At 36.8% G+C, this 18,782-nt stretch overlaps 3 protein-coding genes across 4 annotated transcripts; 1 reads left to right on the forward strand and 2 right to left on the reverse strand.

Annotated features, from left to right (window-relative positions):
- Positions 1–326: 326 nt before the first annotated feature.
- On the reverse strand, positions 327–8,948 carry cog1 (component of oligomeric golgi complex 1). Of its 2 annotated transcripts, XM_077213049.1 has the most exons (15): positions 8,403–8,792; positions 7,681–7,925; positions 7,399–7,580; positions 7,083–7,253; positions 5,946–6,102; positions 5,661–5,871; positions 3,273–4,058; positions 2,952–3,098; positions 2,208–2,369; positions 1,948–2,072; positions 1,644–1,752; positions 1,410–1,519; positions 1,064–1,145; positions 910–954; positions 327–543 (listed from the first exon to the last, which is right to left on the reverse strand). In XM_077213049.1, the coding sequence occupies exons 1-14, from the start codon at positions 8,709–8,711 to the stop codon at positions 940–942; spliced, it is 2,811 nt and encodes a 936-aa protein (XP_077069164.1). In that variant the 5' UTR covers positions 8,712–8,792; the 3' UTR covers positions 327–543; positions 910–939. The 2 variants fall into 2 exon arrangements, with proteins under 2 accessions (XP_077069164.1, XP_077069163.1); XM_077213048.1 differs by lacking the exon at positions 910–954 and having other exon boundaries at positions 8,403–8,948.
- A 254-nt stretch (positions 8,949–9,202) lies between these two features.
- On the forward strand, positions 9,203–10,974 carry smim22 (small integral membrane protein 22). The gene is made up of 4 exons (XM_077213047.1): positions 9,203–9,319; positions 9,876–10,021; positions 10,101–10,168; positions 10,273–10,974. The coding sequence occupies exons 2-4, from the start codon at positions 9,895–9,897 to the stop codon at positions 10,318–10,320; spliced, it is 243 nt and encodes an 80-aa protein (XP_077069162.1). The 5' UTR covers positions 9,203–9,319; positions 9,876–9,894; the 3' UTR covers positions 10,321–10,974.
- Positions 10,975–11,118: 144 nt separating this feature from the next.
- rogdi (rogdi atypical leucine zipper) lies at positions 11,119–17,786 on the reverse strand. Its single transcript, XM_077213046.1, has 11 exons — positions 17,556–17,786; positions 16,843–16,914; positions 16,666–16,748; positions 16,464–16,518; positions 16,168–16,248; positions 15,994–16,089; positions 15,311–15,409; positions 15,120–15,233; positions 14,951–15,000; positions 14,677–14,803; positions 11,119–12,157 (listed from the first exon to the last, which is right to left on the reverse strand). Exons 1-11 carry the CDS (start codon positions 17,631–17,633, stop codon positions 12,116–12,118), a joined length of 897 nt encoding a protein of 298 aa, XP_077069161.1. The 5' UTR covers positions 17,634–17,786; the 3' UTR covers positions 11,119–12,115.
- Between the last annotated feature and the right edge of the window lie 996 nt (positions 17,787–18,782).

The raw sequence follows: 18,782 nt of genomic DNA on the forward strand, positions 1-18,782 counted from the left end.
AAAATCCCATTTAACTTTTTCTTATGCTAACCAAAAAATGTTTAAATGAAATATACACAAGCAAAAGCTTAATAAGGGAAACTAACTGAGGATATAGAGCTAAACTATACATTTACACCTAAATTTATACTATATTGTGCTTCTGAGTCACTTAACATATTTAATCAGGATAAAATAATTAAAAGCCACCAAATAATAGATAATGTGCTTGATAAATACAAAGATGTAATGTTCATTTAATCTTTCCCCTTTTATTAATGATTTGCATTGCAATTTCTCTTTATATTATGTGATTTTGAAAGAATAAGCAATACAGGACACAGTTGTTACATTTCCAAATGTATTTTAAATATTATTTTACATAGTGTTGTACGCGGTTAAAAACAACAACAACTTTATAAAAGTTTATTTGGCCATGCCAGAGAGCCAGCCTAATTTAAAGAGAGAAGGTGCTGCGGACTCCTCTTCTTGATCTGCTAACTGCCTGAAGAGATTTCCTGGCCGGAAACTGTCATGTGGAGCAGAAGCAGAGGAGGGAGCCACCTAAAAAAAAACAATTATATTAATTGCCTTATAAATGGATTTGCATCTCATAGCAGGTACAGAGCTTTGAATAGTTTTGAACAGTTAGAGCCAAAAATTGTCACCACAAGCAGAAAATTTAGCAGGTTTAAAGCCAGTGGAGAAATCTGTAACTACATGATGCTTGTTTGCTTATGATACAGAAGTATTAAACTCAAGAGCTCAATACATCAGTTGCATTTGATTGCTGCTATGCCACGCGTTTCATTCACAAAGCATATCAGCTGATGCAATCAGAGTGAATCAAGTTCTAGTCAAGTAAATCCAAAACTTTGCACTGCAAGCTCACTGCAAAAAATGAAGTAGCACCACGCAATATGACGTCACCTATCGCCTTGAGATCCAGCAGCTCTTCTGCTAGGCCACGTAAAACTAGGAGCATTGGTAGAAAGTGGCTCATTTGCAAAGGAATCTTTTTTCAATAAACACGTTTCTTTTAAACATCATTGTATTTTACATAACAAATGCTTAACCAACCTACCAGTGATCTAGTGACATCTGCTCCATGTGTGGCTGAATTAGTCTTTCGAGAGTTTGTCATACTCAGTGGCAGCAAACCAAACCTTGAGGGGGGAGGGGGAAGGAATGTAATTATATATTTTAAGTATAAATGAGAAATTCAATTTGAAAAATATTTTTATTTGCAAAAATATACAAGTATAATTTTACTTATCTAAACGCATATATGAAGTTTCTAACATAAAATATATTTGTATTATCTTGTACAATAATGAAGCATGCATCATGACAGCAATTAACTAGCCATAAATATATATATAACAATGAGTTAAACAATGTGAAGAGCAAGACAAGAGCTTTATACTCACCGGATCTGGCTGCTAGCCAAAGGAAGGATGTTGTATGGTTCCTGAGAGTTGATATTGTTGGTCCTAGAGGTAAACTGCTTCTCTGTGCCAGTCAACAATCCTAAAAGCACCTAAAAAACAACATTAGACAAAACACTGCTCAAAACAAAACATAATGCCAATCTAAATCACATAAGAACAGGCAAATTGAAATGTTTAAAACAGGGTTAGTGGGAGATAAACGGCAATGCTTACAGAAGTCCTTTGTGAGAGTCGGTTCAGGTTGCTGTTCAGATGTGGAGTGAAAACATCCAGGTCAAATGGATCAATGTGACCTTCCAGGGAGTCACAGACCTGCTGGATCCTTTAACAAACAGCAAGGATAAAGGAAAGTGTAAGAGGTCTGCCGTTCAGGCATAAGATATTCTTGGTGTAATCGGTTGTGCTTTGTTTTAAAATTGGAAGGACAAGTCACGCTATGATTGTGCTTTTATGACAGATCATTGCTGTTACTTCCTACTGAAAACTTGTGCCCATCCCTAGCTTGTGAAGAGGTTACCTTGGGTCTTGGTGAGAGCGGGAACTCCTACCCTCTTCAAGACGGGACCCTAGAGTGGCACTGAGATACCGAAGGTCAAACAACAGCTGCAAAGCTCTGTTCTGGGTCATGGGGAGGCCTGCACCCTAGAGAGAGACAGGGAGGAAAGAACGGCAAGAGACAGAACAACAGACATTTGGTTTTTGCAATTATTCCATTACAGCAGTGACTAAAAAGCAAGAATGGAAGAATAAGAAAGAGATTTAATCGACTCGTCTCACCTTGCTCTGTGTGTTCTGAGTGAGTCTTTCATACTCACTCACCACCTGGTCAAGACAACTCCGCAAGATGTCCAACAGAGTGACCTTAGGTAACGCGTGACCTCCAACCCTATTGACCTCAAGGCACAAATGGAAGAGTAACGACTGAACATACCATGATGGCTGTAGAGAGAGAGAGAAAAAAATATTTTATATTTTACAATATAAAGACATCCTTTCTATTCTATAAAACACTGTGCAATAATACATAATCCAGGGGGGCACAAGGGGGTGCTAAGGAGTCCGCAAAAAATTATATAATGCAAGTATTAAACAAAATGGACTTATCGAATAATTAAACATTTACAAAATTGTATAACAAAACTAACAGCTATTATTCTATTCTGTAAAAATAAGAACATATTAATAATACCACAAATAAATAAACATGCACCTATGTGCAAAAATACAGTAGTTTGTATTTAGGGCTTTCATATTAAGTATTGTATGCGTTTATCTTTCATTAGATGGGTTGCTATACATGAAAAAAAACATAAGGGACTTTTTTTAAGGAGGTGGTGCCTTAAAAGGGGATCATCATATTTGAGATTTGGCACTGAACATTTTGAAAACTCAGTATACAATAAGGTATAAGAAATTGTGTAGTCCACATTAGATCTCCTTAATGTTGATGTATATTTAAGTATTCATGTTAATAATAATAATAATAATAATATATTATAAAAGGAGAAATGTAGCTGTTACCTGCACAGGAAGGCGTATTTTGGACATTATACTGTTGCCTGACTCTGTTTCTTCCGGTATTTCAAGTTCCTCCCAATTAGTTGCAGTTCCCAGGATGGATCCAGCAGTTCCTGCATGGAGAGTCGTAGCAAAGCTGCCCACCAGTGCCTGAAATGCATTTTTAATTACTCAATTTTATTGAAGAATATAAGCATCAAAAAGTTATATGCCTTAAATATGTACTCGGCATAAAAATGTAGTTCTCAAGCATTATCAAGCTGGCGAATGAAGTCTGTTGATTTCGTGTCCTCAGAATGTTTCATATTGTCTTCATAATCTTACCCTGGTGAGTGCTGAGCTCCAGATCCCATAGGCCTCCATGCTACAGGAAAGAAGTTCCTCTTTCAGACAGCTCCACTTAGCCTGAGCTGGGCTGACGTCCGCTAACTTGGCTGTGCTCCCTTTGCCCAACTTCTTGCCCTGTCGTGGAGTGCCTCTGCTCACCGGATCCATGGCTCCCTGCTTTCCCAGGATGCACTGTTTCAGACTAGGACACAGTTCCCCCATTGACTGGCATAGTCTGGCCATAAAGAGCACTGAACTTAACTGGCTGGGGCTGCTGGTCTGATCATGGGCATTAGTGAGCTCAGCACGAACGCTGGCAAGGACATCCCTCACACATGCCAGGCAGTGCTCTCTAAGAATGTCCTCCACTGCTCCAGCATCCATAAAGCGGTTAATAGGTGAGCTAGTCGTCACCGGGACCGTCTTTGAAAGCTCCTTGCCATTTTCCTCTGAGGGCAAGTAGTGCTGCAGATCATCTAGTTTGGCTTTGAGCTTGGAGTCCAGGGAGGAGCAGAAGGTCTGAACGCAGGGGGTGAGGGCTTGGGTTTTCATGGACAGGCCGCTCTTCTGTTGCGGGCTGCGATGTGCTACACTCACCCAGGCTGTGTCGCTGAGCAGGTCGCCTTGAGACTCGGACCACAAGAAAGCTGCAACGTCACTCTCATACTGCGCCCCGCGGCTGAAAGTCCCAGCTGTGGCTTGACCCTGCAGATCCCGCAGGGCTGAAGACAAGAACTGTCTGGAGCTGCTGGAGATCCCTTCTGTGCCCTCCTGCGTGATCGCCTAGAGATATCAAGGGTACATGAGTGAAGAAGGAGACGGGTTACCTGCATATATAAACTCAAGGTTTAGAGAGATAACTGACACCGCACCTTGGATGACAAGCCATGATGTTAACATTCAATCTCAGGTGATTTGATCACAAGAAGACAGCAGTCATTACAGGTGAAAAGGGGTTCCAAAACATGTATATTAAAGTTGCACTGTGTAAATTTTAGCGGCAGTGGTGAGGTTGCGAATTGCAACCAACAGAAGTTACGGTGGCCGTCGTTTGAGACAGCAGAGAGTACCCAGTTCAGCAATGAGGTTTCTTCACAAAGATAAAGTAAGAATTTATGTTTACTTAATTATTCTGTAAAACAAAATGTCATTGCGAATATTATTGTTACTTGTTCATCATTGTGTCAGTCTTTTATTCGCTGACTTTAGCTAGTTTCTTTGCGCGAAGAACAACAGTGACAAAACGCATTTGTCCGTTTAAGGCTACTTTAGAAACATGACGGCGCAAAATGGCGACTTCACATGTAAGGGGACCCGTGGTGTATGTAGATAGAAACTGCTCATTCTAAGGTAATAAAAACATAACGGTTCATTATGTAATGTCTTTATTTAAAACAGCAGATCCTCCTAAATATTACAAGTGCAACTTTAATATTTTTTATATACATTACATCTTCAGATTATTTTAAATTACATACACTACAGTTCAAAAGACTGGGGTCAATAAGATTCTATTTTTAAAGAAATAAATATTACTCAGTTAGTACACTTTAATTTGACCAAAAATAAAAGTAAAGACTTTTTCACAGTTACAAAAGATTTCTATTTAAAATAAAAAGTTTCTTCCATTCATTAAACGTATCACGGTTTCACAAAAGGTTAATAATAATAATAATAATAATAATAATAATAACAAATGCTTCTTGAGCTGCAAATCATCATATTAGAATGATTTCTGATGTGACACTGAAGACTGGAGTAATGATGCTGATAATTCAGCATTGACATCACAGGAATAAACTACTTTTTAAAATATTTTCAAATAGAAAACAGTTATTCTAAATTGTAATATTTTTTCACAATATTACTGTTTTTACTGTATTGATCAAATAAATGCAGCCTTGGTTAACATACAAAAAACTTCTTTCAAAAACATAAAAAAAATCTAATTGACCCCAAATTTTGAACGCAAGTGACAGAAATACAATTCTAATAATGTTATACAAATACTATAATAATATTGTAATATTTTATACAATTTATACACAATATATAGAGCATATAGTCATGAATGTATCTTTATGCTTATATAATAATTATAATTAGATATAATTAGAGCAACAGCCTTTCAAATTTTCATGTTTTTGTTGTTGTTTTTGTTTTAATATCTACATATTTTGTTGCCTCATTAACATGTAGTACCATAATGACATGGTAAATTTATGTATATAGTCTGATACCCTTCTCTTGAAATCTATTCACTGGTAGTTAGAATGACAAACTTTCTCACCTGAATACCTGCATTGGGATCACCCAATATAGGTTAACTGCAGGTGTAAACACATCTATCAGACCAGTTAAACTGGTTAAATCAGTTATGAGTACCTTAAGTCTCTGCAGGAAGAGCTGCTGCAAAAGGTCATCCCACAAGGCCAGAGGTCGTTCGAGAAGGGACTGACACACAGTACTCCAGTGTTGACTGATGGACTCGCTGCTGAGCAGTTCCCACACGGCATCTCGAATCGCAGCCAGACCCTTTAGACTCTTCACGTAGACCAGAAGGCTACTAACTCCGCTGCGGATATCCTCCTTACAGCTATTACAAGAAAATTGAGCGTATAAAACAAATCATTTGAGAAATGTAGAAGAACATTTGCAGGAGGGACATACGTATCAATCCACTGCTGCAGCGTGTCTCTGAGCTGCTCCCTCTGTATAGGCTGCGCTAGTGTCCGAAGGACAGGTTGGAAATTCATCACTGAAGGGGGAAGGTATTTAAACCAGCTTCCTGTGCTCATCTCCTTATCCAGAACCTTCTTATCTTTCCCTGGATTTCACAGAATATCACAAAGGTTATTTTAGGCAAGTTATTTAGACTAAGACACATAATGTAAAAGTAAAAGGCTGGTTCCCACAGTGACCCTGAGGGTCATAAATTAACTTTTCCATTAAAGAGGCCCCTTGTAATTGATGTCCAAGGACATTTGTTACTTTTATAAGAGTAATTTTTGTTAACTTATCAAATGGATCCGTGTTGACTTTTATGTCAGATACTTAGGCCTGGTTTCACAGACAGGGCTTAGATTAAGCCAGGATTAGGCCTTAGTTCAATTAGGACATTTAAGTAGCTTTTATAAAGTGCCCTAGCAAAAACATTACTGCTGTGCATCTTGAGACAAAACAATGGCACAGACATATTTTAAGATATGCCAGTGCAAGTTGCTTTCAGTTAAAACAGCTCAAACATGCATTTTAGTCTGGGACTAATTTAAACCTTGTCTGTGAAACCAGGGGATAAAGTTAACCAATAACTTCAAACAGAATACTATAGACTGTTACCATTTATGTTTATTTGTACAAACTGTTCAATGCTGCTCAAAGATGGCATTCAAGTATTTACATAAATTGCCTAAATAAAATATCATTTAGAAAATCAAAAAAACAAACGGTTATTTAAATTGGCAGCAAATGAAATACAGAATGTGAGCAAAGAACATCCCCACTATGACTTCTAGTGTGAGTTCTGCACGATCACAACAGAAATCTGATGCACCGTGAGCAGATCTAATTTTAATGCCGCAATCAACACTTTTCATTCATATATATGCAATCAACACTTTTCATTCATTTTCACATTTCACTTTGACCAAGACAGCTGTAATATATTTAGCTTATTATGCAGGGACATTTTTTTATCTTGAATTTGGGGGGCATTTTTGTTTCTTTTGGTGGCATTTTTGCCCCATTCATTTCTGACATTGCTGACCCCTTAAGCATCCCAACGTAATCGTAAAATCGAAAACTCACCAGAGGATGTGTTGGAGGTCACATTCTCCAAGGTGGTAAAAAGCAGGCCACTGCCCAAACCGGTATCGGACACTTGGCCCTCCGGAGGCACATAAAACACAGCGTACGCCTGATACAGAGTGGTGACCAGCAGCTCCACCAAAGAACAAACCTGTGCTTTAACACCAGCACCTAAGAGAGGGACAACAGCATCACATTTGTATAAAGAACAACCATGTGCAAATGTAATGATATATTCTAATCAACCAAATAAAAATAAGAACAAGCTTAACTATTCATAAGCCAAAAGGTTATTCAGATTATCAAGGTTATTCACCATGCTGGGGCTGATTGAGCAGTTGCTGAATGGATGATTTCCTAGCCAGCAGGAAATCAGCAAGAGCCTGTCGAGGGGAGCTGTCCTCCAGGAGCATGGTGGAGACCAGCGCTTCAGCGATCGCTTGATCAGACACTGCCCTGCCTCGCAGCACAGACTTACTGTCCAATAAGATTGTAGACCTACAAATAAAAGGCAGCTAGCTTTAGGTAAGAGCAATAAACTTATCTAAAAGATGCATTTAAAAAGCATTTTGACAGCCTAAAATGTAGGACAGTGTACCTGAAATGACCTGCAGCTGCGACCTGACGCACCAGGATGGGGAAGCGAGAGAGGACGGGGCTGTATTGATGCCCTCCGCCCTCCAAGTGTAGCTGGCTGTGAAGGTGACAGCACAGCAGGTAGAGCTGCGTGGCCTGCAGGTACTGAGAGGACTCCATTGCGCTCCAGACCCGCTCAGGGATTTCCAGAAGGAGCTTTATCTGTGACGCCATCGTATAGAATTTTTCCTGGGACTGTTTCTGACCCTGCCAGGAATAAAAATACATCTAATGAGCATTTAACAAGTGAGCTCTGATTTTGGGATTTATTGTATATTGATAGAAACAGGGGTATGTCTTTTTTTTGTGAAAGAATGAAAACTATTGAATTGCCACAACTGTCAAAAATGAAATCTTACAGTGTTAACTTAATATCCATATATATCACTTGGATATTGTTTCAGCACTGTAAGATTTCATTTTTGACAGCTGTGGCAATTCAATAGAGTTTTCATTATTTCACCATAGATCTATATTTGACAACATTTATGAAAAATATTTGACATATTGAATTTGTATCTAACGGTGACCCATATCGATTGACTAGAACAGGAAAGCAGCACCCAAACATAGGGGATAGCTCTGACAAAGCTGAATAAATTAAGTCAGAATAAATAATACAAAAACTTGATTATTTTTGCATGCTGTTTGTTTTGTTCCCGTACTCCAGAATGAGAGCTTTACCTCTGCTTTGCCGCTGGACTGAGGGGCGTGTTTCGCCTGCTTCAGTTTGTGACAGTACCGGTACATGTCCTGGATGGACTGAACAACACTTTCCGAGCACTGTCTCATCTCACCGATAGTGTCAGCAGCATCGATCAAATCCCGGTAACGTTCACCGACCATCTGTCGAAGTTCCTCCTTTTTATGCTCTATCTCTCCGCGCACTTTCCTCTCGATCGCACGGATCTCATCTGTACCGTACCGTTCAAATAAAACGGTGGGGTCTTTAATTTCTGAAACCCGAAGAGACTGGGCCGGTACCGTAGCCATCTCTTTAAAACTGAGCAGATAACTGCAGAAATAAAACCCGGAAGCACGACCAGCTCTCCTTCCACGTAAACAAAGGGTCGGAGGTCATTATGAAGTGAGACAGTGACCCCTTTAGTGGATGTTTGGTACTACAACATAAATGATATGTTGTTTTCGCTACTACTACTACTACTACTACTACTACTACTACACACACACACACAACACACACACACACACACACACACACACACACACACACACACACACACACACACACACACACACACACACACACACACACACACACGTATATATATATACAAATATAAAATTAAATATAAAAATCACCCTCCAGATAGAATTTATTGTTCTATTTATTTTTATTAATGCTTAGAACATTTCATTAAATATTACAAAAAAGGGCTTTTGAGTTGCTGAAGGTAGAGTGGTGTGTGTATTATTTTGTCAACGTTAAAGGCCACTGATTTGGCGCTAGATCCCTGTAGTTTTGTACAAGCATCGCACTTCCGCAAAATAATGTCAGAGGCTGAACAGCCTTTATGAGCAGCAGCACAGTGACAGACAGGTGTAGCGCCGTAACCCGGAAACACGACAGAGCAAAACAGGTGAGCGATCGAGAATCGTTCTAAAAGGTACATTAAGACGATTTATGAAAATGGAAATAAGCGAATTAGGACGATTATAAATTATTTTACATTATGTACGATTAATCTACCTGAGGTTAAAGGGCGATCTTTGATTTTCATAATATTGGTAATTGTAAGATTAATTGCTTACTTTAAAAGCGAACGATCAAATATTTAAGGATTAATAAAAGTGTTAAGCGAATGAATTTGAGCTCAATCTATCGATTTTAACTGAGTAAACAATGGCGTGACTAGAATCATGTAATTTTCTCTTTTAGTTTAATGTCTTAATTCACAATACACTCTTCTAAAGTTTGGAATATAGTTTATATTCTCGTTGTGGTTAATCTCATTTCTTTGGTACGAAAGACTATAGAAAACACCTTCCTGTTTATTCAGGATGTCATTTGAGTAGCCTACATTTGTGTATTGAACAGGTTGGTTTAGTTCATGGGCTTCTGGGTTTTATTTTCTTAGTTTCTGTTTTCACAATATATGGCAACAGCATGTAATTAATATCATTCCATTCATTTAGGAATCTTCGTACCGAAGTCATGGACAAGAACATTCAACAGGATTTTGAGAACCAGTTCAATGATGTGGTCTCAAGACTACAATCAAAGCAGATGTTTCAGTCAGATTGGGACATTGCCTCCTTTGCCGTTTTCTTCATCTTTATAGGCAAGTTAAATTAAGTAAAAAAAAAGTGAAATGATGATACATAATTAAGAATCTTTAACAAAATGTTAAATATTCATAGGCATGGTCCTCTTGCTGGTTCTTTTGGTTCTCATCCGCTGCTGTTGTTGCTGCTGCTGCGATGAGAAGGTCAGATTTCTACTGGTGTAATTTCACAGATAACGTATCTATAGATTCATGAAACAATACATGTCAGGACAATTGTGGTAACAGCTACTGTTTCCACATTAAAGCCAAGAAGACAGAAGGTGGGCATCGACAATATGGGAATGGAGCCATGATTTTCCAGAAATGAAGGGAACCACTACATTCAAATCACTCACAAAATAACAATTATGTGAATAGCCTTTTATATCACTTATGCTACCTAATCATTATTTATACTTGGAAAAGGTAAATTTATAGAGGAAGAAAATATTTATGTAGATGCTTCCTTATAGGTGTGTTAAAAGCCCAAACTTTTCCCAACTGTGTAAAAATGCTATTAATATTTACCCAGGACATCACATGACTTAAGTTCCGTTTGTCCATTACAGATTTCTGATCCGCTTTCTAGTTAAGCATATTATTGAAGCACTTTATTGCAACATTCATGGGATGAAATGAATGCAGGCCCTTAACAAACAGCCTTCATTGACATTTTCTTGTTTTTAAAGAGCTTTAATCTGAAATTTATCCCAGATATCCCACCACCTTGAGTTGAGTTTTTAGTGAATTTGTTTAGTCTTGACTTTAAATCTGAAATGTAATCATTACAGAACTTACATGAAATTAAAATGGTTTACCTTACTGCTAAAAGCTTTTAGAAGAGGCAAACAGAGGTTTTATTTATGGAAACCAACAAGGAAAAATGAGTATGAATATTTTGTGTAATTTTTTTTTGTTACAATGTACCACCTTATAATAAAATTTTGACTTTGTAAACCAAAAATAAATCTATTTAAACGATTCATTTCAGTGAAATTCAATGGCATTGAGCAAATAAAATGTTCATTTGGCTGTATACTTAGTACTTTTAGACAATTGCATTGGTCAGTTAATTCAATCCAAAACATTTGAGAACTGGGACAAGAGCAAGGTAGTGTTCATAAAGTATGTTTATTGCACAGAATATTCCATATTAAGCGTGAAATATACATTAAAATAGCTTAGGTTTTACTTAAGCAATATTCAAATTGTCATGCATGAAATCAATTAGGACTCAAATTAAGTGCATTTAACATGAAATAAATAAAATTGTGGCAATAAATACAAGGCTGACAGTAGAGTAAATGAACTACCAACACAGATAAACCCTTTCTGTAACAATCACAAACCCTGAACATTATCAGATAAATATCGATAAACTTAATATTTCATATCCTCAGGAATGTGTGAAGTTTTAATGGAATATGAATCCCTGACATCTTTCAACGTTATCTGTCATTTAGTGTTAATATAATCATTCTACAGTTGAGTCACAGTGGCAAATATACTGTTGGTCATTTATGCACATTTATAAGCATATGATAATGGCCTCAATGCCTTTTACTTTGCTGCATTGATGATAGTGTCTGGTATTAGATGAATAATGTTCAAGTGTTAAACTTACAAGCCCCTGAATTAAAAGTAATAAACACTGGTAAAGTAAGTTTGAAGGGATCTCTCAACAAATAAACTGGAATATTTTCACAGGCTTTGTGACAAATAAGAACAAAAGCATTGTGTATTGTCTAAACCTAAACACATTAGATGAGGTAAGCTTCAATATAGGCAAGATTACTGACAAATAGTCAACACTGACAATGACAAATACTGCATTAACACAAAAAAAACACATCACTGAATACCTTCATCTAAAGAGCCTGTTTCAAATGAATGCATCCGGTCCATAAACTAGGCAAACTATCTCTGCTGCTGTACGCATACTGAACAAGAAGCACACAAAATGAATACATCGGTCATATAGTAAATTCACAATAGATCTCATGGAACTTGTTCACAGAATTTGTTTTTTTTGTTCCTAGTGCATCCTAAAGAATAATAATTATATCATTTTTTATTATCATTCACTCTAGAGTTTTGGTCAGATATAGCTTAAAACGGTCTGTAGTTCCAGAAACTAGAGAAGACAGAAATCTGCAAATAAAAGGAAAGAAATGAACATTAGATAATCTGAAGTATTGATTACAACATTCCATTCAGATCTGCTCCCATTGTGGCAAAATGTTTGCTTTGCTTTTTGCACCGGTTGATCATTATAATTAATCTATCAACTTCAATGGTAAATCACAGGCCAATCATTAACAACAACCAGTGAGTTTTAACTGGACAGAGCCACATTTTACTCTGTTCAAACTTTGGAGTCAGCAAGATTTTTTTAAAAGCAATTAATACTGTTGTTCAGCAAGGATATATTAAATTGCTCAAAAAGTTCAGTAAAAGACTTATGTTACAATTGATTTTCATTTCTTTTGGCTGCTGACAATTTAGTTGCACAATCACAGGAATAAAATTACATTTCATAATAATAATAATAATAATATATATATATATATATATATATATATATACATATATACATACATACACACACATACACATTTACACACACACACACACACACATTTACACACACACACATTTACACACACACACATTTACACACACACACATTTACACACACACACATTTACACACACACACACACACACACACACACAGTTGTAATCAAAATTATTCAACCCCCGAATAGAATCCCTCACAACAGCACAAATCTTTAAAACAGGTGTTGTCTCAAGCACACCTGATGCAACTAATCAAGGCCTTCATTAGTTGCACCTGGTGTGCTTGAGCTAGAACACACAAAATACCTGAACTGGTTAGGTTTGTTGAGTGTCATGTTTGACGGCATTTTAGAAATATAGCGATTTTCAAAGTAGTCGGGTCACTGTTCTTTTCACACTGCACGACTATATGGGGTATCATTCAGTTGCTGGTGTGTGCACACAGCACGATGGATCGGCGACAGGAGGTTTCACACGGCATGACTTAAAAGAAAGAATCGCCGAAACCTACTGTCTGGTCCACAAACTACATTTCACAACTAGACATGCGAGACGTGATAAGGAAATAAACTTAAATTGTTCTGTGTGAACTCAGCTTAAGTCAAAAGAATAGGCTACAATTCCTCAGAAAGGCTGCCAAAGTTGTTGTCTGGTTATACATCTCGTTTGCAGCAGATCATAACAGCAAAAGGGTGTTCTAGTAAGTACTAAGTAAGTACTAAGTACTAAGATGCCAATGAAGGGGTTGAATCATTTTGAGAATCTTTAAAAGTTGCATTTTTAGTTGAATTTGGGGAGACCACTCGAAACATTTGTTGTTGAGCCATTTCAATTACTTTAGTTTGATTTGTTCAGTGCAAACAGCTGAAAGTTTGTAAAGTTTGCCAATAAACCTAAAGTGCTATATTTTAAATACACATTTTAAATTGTAATAATATTTCACAATATTACTGTTTTTACTGTACTTTTCTGACCCCAAACTTTCAAATGGTTTTGAATGTTTGACTTATGTTCACTGGCATACTAAAATGAATGCTGAAGAAATACCACCACCAGACACATTTCACTCAAAAACATGCTTAAATCATTGTTGGTCATTTTTAACTATCCCAGTAATTCTATCAAAATTCTTAATCTTTAACAGTAATAGTAATAATAGCAAATGATAATATATCTATTAATATTATTATTTGCAAATATTTACCTATTATTACCATTACTGTTAATATTGATAGAATTACAAGGATTGTTAAAAATGTGATTACAATAGGTTGTTTGCAGTCACATGACTGTGTTGACGCGCGAAATTCAGATGGAGGGCAGGAAGTGAAGAACGCAATGGACGAGATGGAGGAAAGTCCGTACTGTACTACTTTAGACGCTATTACAAGAGAAATATATAAACAAAAAATCTAAACATATGTTGGACGTGATCCTTACGTATGAAGAGGACCGATTTTCAACTGAATTGAAATATTTGCCTGCCATTGAGGCGGTAGATATCAGCAACTACCTCGTCTCACAGACATACTTTGACTTTACAAAGTTCAAAGACTGGTACGTTGCACAAACAGACACATAAGCTGTATTAACTCAGCTTTGACGAAGTGATCACTGACACACACGGGCATTTTCCCATTCGGCTCCTCCCGACCGCAGACGTAGGTTTGCAAGGGAATTTTTCCGATGTTTTTCTGTCAATTTCTTGTATTTTCCCCCCTTATGAACAACAAATTTTGGCACACGATAAAAACTCCTCGTGGTTTGATCGATTTGAGCAACCATAAACGACGGAAAACATAGGCATTTTGAGTTTGTTATAGTGATTCCTAAATATAGAAAATCACTTCCTGCCCTCCATCTGCATGTATCGTCATGGCAACGCAGTGACGTGACGTCATGTGAAAACAAGCTATATCAGGGTAATTATCAACAATTACTCTTTTTTTGCCATAATCGTTCAGCCCAAATTCTAAACTGCCAAGTGTCTCTGATCCTTATCTAATGTCATTCTGTTACTTTGCGATGTTCTTAAATTGTGACAGTGCAGGTGAGATTATACTTGTTCCCGTATTAACAGGCCACACCCACCTTATCTTTGAGCTGCTGACAGAGCTGCAGGGAAATGGTGAAAAACACCAGTGTGTCATTCAGCCACGGCACTACACACTCCACCTTATGGATGTGGCTCACCTCGAACTTGGTGTTGTTGTATTCGCTTGAGGAGAAAGTAAAATAAGAGAAACTGATGTAAAACCTTCATCAAACAGACTGTTTAAAAAGAGCAGAATGACACATTATGATACTGTATGAGACTGACTGCTAGTGTTGCAGCATGAAAACAGGAAATGTGATAAGCACTTACAACATCGCTCCTGGATTATGCACTACAGAACTTCCTGCTGATTTGAAGTTCTAACAGAAAACAAAATGATTATGCATTTTTAAACAGACATTCATGTTAAGCATTACTGTAAAAGCCGTGCAAACTAGTTGTTTTCATATTTAGTGCTTATTTTCAGATGGCTTGATACCTTAGTACTGTTAGGTTGCAGCACATGTAGTTGATACACCGTCAGACACAGTTTACTGAGATTGATATAGAAGTTCACCATCACATCCCCAGGCATTGGAGGTGTGAACATTTTCTAGAAAGAACAGGAGAAATGTTCATAACAGCATATGGAGTATCCACATTTAAATAGTTGAAGATCAACATGCGAACCATCAGGCCACTGGCTGCGAGCTCAGGAAGAGTCATGCTGGCCGGGGTCGTGAGTCTGTTACGGGCTCGGGTCAACTGAAGCATTATCGCATCCATGAGCTGAAAAACAAATGATGCCAAGTGCAATCGTACTTCACATACAATACCAGTGAAAATGTTAAGACTGTTCGTAAGGCAAGAAATTCCTATTCCTGAATAACCTGTAGCGCACAACACCTTCAAACTTACTCATGAGAAAGTTCAATTATGCAGATAAGAACCACATTAAGGAGACCAGGGGCCGAATTCATGAAATAAAATTATTCTTAACTGCTATTTTCGTCTTTTTTAAACTTAAGAATAAAGTTAACAAAATTTTGTTTTCTCAAAAAACATTTTTAGGTAGTGCCATTTTTTTTAGGCTGGAATGAAAACAAGGTTGTGAAGGATTGAAGGACAGTGCGTCGGTTCATACTGTTGTTTAACAACATACCGATTGTTCAGCTGACGCAACGTCTTTTAAAAAAAAATTCAGTAGACAAAAAAAAAGAGTTTTGTTAAATTATGTGATCTAGGACCTTTATTCAGTGCGTGCCATTGTAAAGACTGTAGATTTGTGTGAATCTGGTTTCTGGACAACAATATGCAACATTTAGTGGCATGCAAATTCAACAGCTAGATGTTTTTACAGGTGAAAAACAAACCTTATTGACTTCAGCCCCAGTTTTAAAGTGATAACTCTCATCACGGCTGCTTAGTAACTGCAAGGCCTGATTCACATGGTTTCGGGCATCCTGGATCTGAGGAGAGGCAGAATGCGTTTTAACAGATATTTTTATGAGAGAATAATATCAAACCAAGGGAGAAAGAAACATTACCTGCTGCAATTTCCACTGTTTATCATCTCGGAATGCAAAATGCAAGACTTGACTGCTTTTAGCAACTTTTATATTAATATCCTGCAAAGAAATGTTTTTTATACAATAACAATAAAAACTGAGGTAATGAACTAAACTGCATTGCAAGTGTCTTTGCAATTCCACTGGTTGACGTCAAGTTGACGTTTTGACGAATTTAGACTCGTACATTTTAAAAACTCTGATTAATATACAAGAATCAAAACAGCCATTTCGGCTGAAAGCTGATTTCATTTCCATGATGTTGTTAAACATACAGCCTGAGTCAGAGCTTCCCCTTGCACCGTCAAGACTCCTTTAACCTGGTCCATCCTAATGAAATAAAAATAATAAAAGTATTTCTATACGGTGTTGTACACATCCTCAAATGTAGACATTACCATAAAACTAACCATACATTATTGTATTCTTTAAATCTAACATAAACCAAGCAAAGTGGACACATTTAATGGATCTTACGTTGAGCTGCCCAGAATGAAGTTCTCTTGTTTCAGTTGCCCTTCCAGACCTGGTGATGGTACTGAAAAACGCCTTGAAGCCTCCTTTGGGGAAATCACACAAACACTATTATTAATGTACTTTGTTTTGCACAATAATACAGAATTAATTTGTCGTAGGCTATTTGGCTGAAGATACCTTCAAAATGTCCTGCAGCTGTTTCAGCACTGCATGCACCTCTTCTTTCAGCAGCCAAGTAAATTCCTCCTCCTAAAAACACAATTTGCCTCACTAAAAATGAACATTCTGTCATCTTTTACTCACCCTCATTATGTATGACTTTCTTTCCTTAGTGGAACTCAAAAAATAAAGATGTTAGGCAGAATGATGGAGACTAAAACCCTCGGTCATCCTTCACTTTCACTGCATCTTTTTTTTTATATACAGTGACAGTCAATGGCGACTCAGGCTCCTATTCTGCATAACATTTGTTTTAACCAAAACAACAACAACAACAGAAGGTTTGTAAACAATTTCTGAGCGAACTATTTATTTAATTCTGTTGCCAAATCGCTCGCTATGTTGCATTACTGGGAGATGATACAGTGGTCAGTAGCAGCACACCGATATCAATAGATAAACTGAACAGAGCAATGATAAGGCTGAACAAATCACTGTTGCGATTGTTTAACCATTCACACTGGGATGGATTTAAACTTTGTCCCTCCAGCTGTGCTGCAAAATTGCTCCAACAACCTCAGTCTGCATCGTAAAGCAATATGTACATATGCAACTGCAGCGCACCTGAAATCTACAGCTGAATATATGGCTGTTCAAAATAAAACCATAACGACTTCGCATCTCTGTAATGCATCTGGTCCATGTATTTTAAACACAAATAAATCTCTCACCAGCACAGTCCTCTCTGCTTGACTTGCGGCGGTCATTTTCGCTAATTCAGACATAGAGGATAGCTCTGCTCCGAGCATTACAATTTAATAAAGCTTTCCAAAATCTGTTAAAAATGACCTGAGCAGTCAGCTATTTAGTGTGACGAGCTAGACGATCACACATAAACAATTAGTCTATTGACACCGCCTCCTTCTCCCAAACTTCCGGTTTGTGTAACCTTGAAATCTTCCGGCTTGTGGAGGATTGGTTGGAGCCTGGATGATTTTCAATTTATTCAAAATCTAATTGAATGTTTATTTCTGTAAATTAAAAACATTAAATAATTACGTAATGGGATTGCAGTTTAATTTGTTTTGACTTAGTTTTACTGCATTTTTGTAGTGTTGATTCCAAATGGCGTGACAAAAATTGTAGTTCGTAACGTAATCCATTACATTACAATATTTTAGTTAATATAATCGGACTACTTTTTGATTCATTTTAGAGTACATTTTAACCTTGAATTTAACAAGATAATCGTGTAACATGTTGATATATAAATACAAAGAGAAAGAAAATATTCCATTCTTTGTTCCCAACAACATGAAGTGCATTAAACATAAGTTAGGTTTTCCCTTTCCCAAACTGGGGCTCGTGAAGAAATTGCATACATTTATAATAAAAATAAACGCTTAAAATAAAAATGTGTTTGAAACACAAAAGCCTCCCCAAAGACATAGCAATATGGTTATAAATGACTTACTGAGTGATAATTCAAATATTAACGTGCTCGTCAGGAGTTGATTCGATATACAATGTTGAGAAAACACTTCTTAAAAGTAAAATGATTTCTGTAAATCCAGTGGTCAAATGCTTTGTGGCCTCTCGATTTTCCATGTAATTATGCCCACATGACTATTGCCTGTGTGCAATTTTACAAAAATAGAAGACTTTCTGAATGTATACTGTAAGCAATATTTAGTCAAGTCAATATTTAAATTTAAAACAAATTATTTACTGCCATTGTGTGAATAATATGCAATCAATAATAAGTAACTATAGTCCGATTAAAAGTATTTCAAATGTAACAATCTGATTAGGAGTACTTATTTTTTGTAATCTGATTGTAATCCAATTACATGTGATCAAATACTGCATATATATATATATATATATATATATATATATATATATGGCATTTATTATTATTGTTATTAAGAGTAATTTGTGAACAAAAAACAACATAT

Source organism: Siphateles boraxobius, unplaced genomic scaffold (genome assembly GCF_051911475.1).
Source record: "Siphateles boraxobius isolate OS27281-9 unplaced genomic scaffold, OSU_SipBor_1 66, whole genome shotgun sequence".
Lineage (NCBI taxonomy): Eukaryota > Metazoa > Chordata > Actinopteri > Cypriniformes > Leuciscidae > Siphateles > Siphateles boraxobius.

Coding starts and splice junctions, on each gene's coding strand:
- rogdi (XM_077213046.1), bottom strand. CDS start 17,633: ATGCTCGGAGCAGAGCTATCCTCTATGTCTGAATTAGCGAAAATGACC. Junction 16,249..16,463: donor GGGAAGCTCTGACTCAGGCT/GTATGTTTAACA, acceptor ATTTCTTTGCAG/GATATTAATATAAAAGTTGC. Junction 16,090..16,167: donor AACAGTGGAAATTGCAGCAG/GTAATGTTTCTT, acceptor GCCTCTCCTCAG/ATCCAGGATGCCCGAAACCA.
- smim22 (XM_077213047.1), top strand. CDS start 9,895: ATGGACAAGAACATTCAACAGGATTTTGAGAACCAGTTCAATGATGTG. Junction 10,022..10,100: donor CGTTTTCTTCATCTTTATAG/GCAAGTTAAATT, acceptor AAATATTCATAG/GCATGGTCCTCTTGCTGGTT. Junction 10,169..10,272: donor GCTGCTGCTGCGATGAGAAG/GTCAGATTTCTA, acceptor TCCACATTAAAG/CCAAGAAGACAGAAGGTGGG.
- cog1 (XM_077213048.1), bottom strand. CDS start 8,711: ATGGCTACGGTACCGGCCCAGTCTCTTCGGGTTTCAGAAATTAAAGAC. Junction 4,059..5,660: donor TCTTCCTGCAGAGACTTAAG/GTACTCATAACT, acceptor TGATATCTCTAG/GCGATCACGCAGGAGGGCAC. Junction 544..1,063: donor CAGATGTCACTAGATCACTG/GTAGGTTGGTTA, acceptor GTTTTTTTTTAG/GTGGCTCCCTCCTCTGCTTC.